Source organism: Arvicola amphibius, chromosome 1, assembly GCF_903992535.2.
Source record: "Arvicola amphibius chromosome 1, mArvAmp1.2, whole genome shotgun sequence".
NCBI lineage: Eukaryota > Metazoa > Chordata > Mammalia > Rodentia > Cricetidae > Arvicola > Arvicola amphibius.
The window spans coordinates 103,800,482-103,806,403 of record NC_052047.1 but is presented as its reverse complement, the minus strand read 5'-3'; the positions used below and the strand labels follow the sequence as shown (position 1 = coordinate 103,806,403).

Here is a 5,922-nt window from a genome sequence, read left to right as displayed (position 1 = left end):
CAGTTCCTGTGTGTGTGTGTGTGTGTGTGTGTGTGTGTGTGTGTGTGTGTGTGTGAGGGGTCAAATCCAGGACCTTATTCACGCTAGGCAGGCACTTTAGCCCTGAGTTACAAGCCTACCTTGACATGTACACCTTGTCCACAGAGTATCTAACTCTATCCATGTCTGTCTTTGGCTATTTGAGCATCTTTAAGTCAGTTATGCGAAAGACTTTACTTCATTGGACACGGTGGTGCATGAATGAATCCAAGAATTAAGGCTGAAGGGATGGCTCAGTGGTTAAGTGTTTATTGCTCTGGTAGAGGACCTGGGTTCAATTCCCATCACCCACAAGGTCACATACAACCTCCTGTAACCCCAGTTTCAGTGGCTGACACCCTCTTCTGCTTCTGTGAGCACAAAGCATGCATGTGGAGCATAGAGAGACATGCAGGCAGACATTTATCCACATATAATAAAATTAAGGAGATCCGGGAATAGCGAAGGGTGAGCTAGCAGCAGTACTGTTTTGAGAACATCTTGGGCTACAAAGTCAGTTGAAGGCCAGCCAGGGCTATCTCATCTCAAAAAGCAAGAACAAAAACAAAGGTGTTAGGTAAACCTGCTCTTTTACTTTTTTCAGAGACGGCTTCTATGGACTTATTTTCCTGAATGGGACACAATGTCTCCCCACTTCATCTCCAGAGTCTCTCTTTTTGAGGTTTGCAAATTTTGATTGCTGCAGGTGACCTCTGTGGCAAGGATCAGCCCGAGTTTCTCAATTTGGTCTGACTACAAAGCCGGTGTAGCTGAGCTGGGGACTCCACACGCCCAGCAATCACACCACCAACCGAGCTGCAGCTCCAGTACTAGACTCTGTCTCTGGTTAAATTTCGTAAGACTTTGTGTCACAGAGGTAGCACATTAATATGGTTTAAAACTTGTCTAAAGGTGAATATTTCGACATTTCCTTTCCACTACCGTCCCTAAGATGTCCAGCTGTTGCTCCTGTGTGGACATCAATGCCCGAGTGACTGTACCACCTGCCTGACACCGCTGAGATCTGAATGCTTCTTGTTACTGGTTGTGGTAGTCTGAACGAAATGCTCCCTATATTCTGATAATCGGAACACTTGGTCCCCAGCCTGGGACACTCAGGAGTGGCCTTGTTGGGGGAAAGCATCACTGGGCGTGGAGTTTGAGGTTTCGTTCTCTGCTTCCTGTTTATGGTGGAAGATGTGATCCCTCACGTGCAGGCGCAGTGCTGCCTCCTTCCCCATTCCTGGCAGCGATGGTGATGGGTTCATCCCTCTGGGGCTGTCAGCCCCAAATCGACCTTTTCTCCTGTAAACTGCTGGTCATGGTGTTTATCACAGCCACAGAAAAGCGGCTAATACGCCAGCAGAATAAAGAGATTTTTTTTGCACATTCAGCTTTTATTTAGTCATTCACCAAATATCTGTAATGCTAGTAGGTTTTTACAACTGCCCTTTGGATTTTCGAAATACACAGCTGTCCATCAGAACAAGAGAATTCACTCCCCAACATGTGTATTCACTCCCCAACTGGTATTCTCCGCAAGTGGAGCCTCCTAGGCAGTGTCCTACTTCAGCCTCTCAAGACAGGCTTAGTGCTTAAAAGCAAAACAATCATTAGTTTTTCGGTGTTCTATCATATACAAATATTTTCAACTCAGGTTTAAGAAATCCCACTCGAAACTAGTCATCAGGCTATCAAACCCCACTCAAAACTACACACACTGGTGCTCATCTTTGTAGAAGGAAGTGGCAGGGCTGCGTCCCGCCACCCGGCCGCCGGCTAGCTTTACACCCGAAATAATTACACGGAAACTGTATTCTTTTAAAACACTGCCTGGCCCATAGTTTCAGCCTCTTATTGGCTAATTCTCACATCTTCCTTTAACCCATATTTAGTAATCCATGTAGCACCATGAGGTGTGGCTTACCAGGAGAGATCTTAACCTGCGTCCATCTCAGAGAGGAGAATCATGGCGACTGCCTGAAGCGTCTCCCCACTCCTGCTACCCAGCATTCTGTTCTGTCTACTCCGCCTACCTAATTTTCTGTTCTCTTAAAGGGCCAAGGCAGTTTTCTTTATTAATTAACCAATGAAAGTAACATAGATAACTCTCCTCCATCACATCTTTCATTTAAAAACCTTAATTTTGAAGTAGTTCTAAATTTCCAGAAAAGTTTGCAAAAATAATACAAAGAATTTCTGCATATGTTTCTGGAGACTCCAAATGCTGACTGCTGCTTCTCCTTGGTGTACAGCATGCACAATAAACTCAGACTCCTGAAGCCTTTATATTTTCTAAATATAAGGACTTTCTTCCATAATCATAATTACCCTGGGCAGCAACTGCATGCCCTAGTGAAACCAGCGTCTACAGTTCAACTCGCCTGGCTTTCCGCATCCAGTCAGAGAGAGACGGCAGCTCTTTCAGTCACCTTTGCCAAGTCTGAGTACATGTGGGCCTGTTATTTATTGTTTCAAGGGGTCTCATATAGCTCAGGCCTCATAAGTCACTACCCAGGGATGATCCTCCTGCTTCCACCTCCCAAGTGCTGGGATTACAAGAATGAGCCACTATGGTCCCACCACCACCCTTTGCCCACACAAGGCTGGGTCCTCCTATTTAAATTTGCAATAAAAAAAATGCCCCCCAGACTTGCCCACTGGCTAGACAAATGGAGGCAGCTCCTCTTTTCCCAGATGACTTCAGTTTGTGTTAAGTTGACACTAACCAGCACATATATAAATACAACCACAGCACTGCCAAGGGAGTGGGCAGGTCCCTGACAGCCAGCTCAGTCTCCACTCCAGTGAGCCCATCTCAGAAATTCTGGGTCATGGGATAGTTCAGTAGGTAAAGCTGCCTGTCCCCAAACCTTCAAGAGAACTGACTTTCACATGCATGCCATGGCATGCATGCCTTCCTCCTTTCCACACACAAAATAAGTAAAAATACTGATAAAATGTAATGTACTAACAAAAAAACCAGGGCAAATGGCTACTGAGTAACACACCTGAGGCTGACCCTGACTTCTACACACACCCCTCCCCCAAACACGAAAACAAACCCACACAAAAGTTTAATTGAAATGCTTTTTGTGGCGAGGTGTGGTGGTGCACACCATTTATCCTGGCAGTGGGGAGGCAGAGGCAGAGGCAGGGGGATCTCTCAAGTTCAAAGCCAGCCAGGTCTACACAGTAAGATCCTATTTTAAAAAGTACAAAAATACACAAGCCACAAAACAAAACAAAAACCCAAAACCCAACCAGCCAAACAAACGCAGGAAGTTTTCTGTGGTGCTAGTGACTAGACACAGCCTCACTCAGCTCAGAGATCGCTGTCACTAGCTGCACGCCAGCCCGACCCAGACCGCATCCACAGACTGCATCCAGAACCAGTGTGCCTGACAGCTGTCATTTACCCAACACAGACCACATCCAGGGCCAGTGTTCCTGACAGCTGCCATCTACCCTGTTCACAAACTTGTTACTGTGGAATTATAAAAAGCATCTCCCCATTCGCTGGTTGTATCTAACTCCATACTCCTAATCTTGAATTTTCATTTTTGGCTTTTTTTGGTAGTTGTTTTGTTTTTGAAGTTGCTTTTTGTTTTGCTGTTTTTATTTTATTCTTTTCTCATACATCCTGACCATAGCACATATACTAAAATTAGAACAATACAGAGAGGATTAACATGCAGTTGAAATGCATTTTTGGCTTTTTCTGGGTTCTCTTTTCCTTTAGCTGGCTCAGGAAATTTTTCCTATTTAACTTACACTTTCAGCTAATTAATGAAGATCCATCTGCTTCAGCCTCCTCAGTGCTGGGACTATAGGTGTGAGATTCCACATTTGGCCAGTTAATTATTAGTATTATGATTATTTTCTTTTGCAGTTTTTTTTTTTTTTTTTTTTTTTTTTTCAGGTTGAGCAAATGTCTTTACTGTGACTGGTGACCAGAAGCCAGGCGGGGAGGGGGGAAGAGCTCAGCCTCACTGGACTCTGGGCTGTAGGGACCATCCTCCAGGAGGGGGTGCCCGCAGGGAGGGCGGCAGCTCCTGCACTGGTGGCCAGCCCACAGGGTATTGGAAGACAGTGGTTCTGATAGGTTCCGCCCTGATACTCGGGGCTGAGCTCAGCCTCTTGGCTCTCTTCTCCAGCCAGTCCTCCAGGTGACCCTCAGGAAGCTCAGCAGTCTCCAGTGGCCACTCTCTGGCCCGCCTCTCCTCGTCCACCTGGATGCTCAGCTCCTGCAGGTCTCGCTCTGACATGTGAGAAAACCTGCAGTTGGAGCCAAAGTCACACTGGCCTGTCAGCAGGAATTTCCTGCAAGGCCTCTTGTTCTGTTCATCCAGCAAGATGGCAGCTGCATCTCGGAACATGTCGTACCACACCTTCTTGGCCTTGAGGTGCTGCAGCCCGTTTAGGTGCTTCTTCCGGTTGTGGAGGTTGTCCTGGAAGGAGCGGTCACAGTAATCACAGAAGTATCGCTTCCCCATGGCCACCTCCACCAATGCTAGGGCCCTGGCTCCGTGGCTGGACGGCTCCGGGCTCCTCCTCTTGTGTTCGCCGGTCGCGCTCCTGCAGTTTTTTTTGAGACAGGATTTTTCTGTGTACAAGTCCTGGTTGTCCTGGAATTTTCTTTGTAGACCAGGCTGCCCTTGAACTCACTGATCTGCCTGCCTCTTCCTCCCAAGTGCTGGAATTGAGGGCGTGTGCCACCACTGCCTAGCGAGTTATTTTTTTTTTATTTTTTCCTCCTAAACTTCAGCTTTGATTGTCCATTTTCTGCCTATTTCTTAAGATTTTTTTAAAAATTATTTTTTATTTTATGTGCATTGGTGTTTTGCCTCTGTGTATGTCTGTATAGGGGTGTTGGGTCGCCTGGAAGTGGAGTTACAGACAGTTGTGAGCTGCCATGTGGGTGCTGGGAATTGAACCTGGATCCTCTGGAAGAGCAGCCAGTGCTCTTAACCACTGACCCATCTCCCCAGTCCCTATTTATTAAGATTTACCTCAAGAAAACGTTCAGGTTTAGATGTCTTCAGCGTTTTTATTTTAATGGGTATCTTCATGAGTTCATGTGTGCACCAAATCACAGGAGCCCATGGGAGCCAGAAGAGGTTAGGATTCCCTGGAACTGGAGTCTCAGACACGTGGGTGCTGAGAACGGAATCTAGGTCCTCTGCAAGGGCTTCAGTACTCTTAATGGCTGATCCATCAATTTAGCACCTAAATGTTTATTTTCCCTCCTCACCAAATCTAAAACAATCAGTACACTCCTCCTGCCAGAGTGCCCACCCTCACTCCCAGGGATTACAGGTTTAAACCATGCTCTGCTCAGCCTTTTCTCTTTGCACCACAGTCATGAATGACAGGACCCTCCATGGGATGCCTGCTGTCACCTTGCTCTGCTTGCTCAGATCACTCCTGGTGTGTCCCACTTCCAGTAAAGTAAAGAATGAATAAACAATACCATCTAATATTCCTGGGGCACCTGGGTGCATGCTGGCACTGTGACATGTAAGCCAGACAGCATCTGCCCTGTTGGAGCTTGCATTCTAGTGACAGACTGACCACAGAACAAGTGGGGAATGCAGGCTGAGCAAAGCCAGGATGTGCTCTAGTACTGGACGAGAGTACAGCATAACCAAGGAGTCTGGCGAGAGCCCAAGCAAGGGTCTATTCTGTTCCCCATCCTACAACCAGGAAGATAGCCAAGGGGTTTCCAGGCACAAAAATTATCTAGTTTTGAGTTTAATTCCAGTTGTTTTTGTCCACAATTGATTATCCAATAGGAATGAGGCATAGTGATGTGCACTGTCCCACTGACTTAGAGCATCTAAGGGAGCGGTGCTCAACCTTCCCGATGCTGTGATCCTTTAATACAGCTCCTCATGTTGTGGT

At 46.6% G+C, this 5,922-nt stretch overlaps 1 protein-coding gene across 1 annotated transcript; it reads right to left on the bottom strand.

The window, feature by feature from the left end:
- Window positions 1-3,946: 3,946 nt before the first annotated feature.
- LOC119819663 (zinc finger matrin-type protein 5) lies at window positions 3,947-4,590 on the bottom strand. The gene has a single exon (XM_038337986.1). It carries the CDS (start codon window positions 4,512-4,514, stop codon window positions 4,008-4,010), a length of 507 nt encoding a protein of 168 aa, XP_038193914.1. The 5' UTR covers window positions 4,515-4,590; the 3' UTR covers window positions 3,947-4,007.
- Between the last annotated feature and the right edge of the window lie 1,332 nt (window positions 4,591-5,922).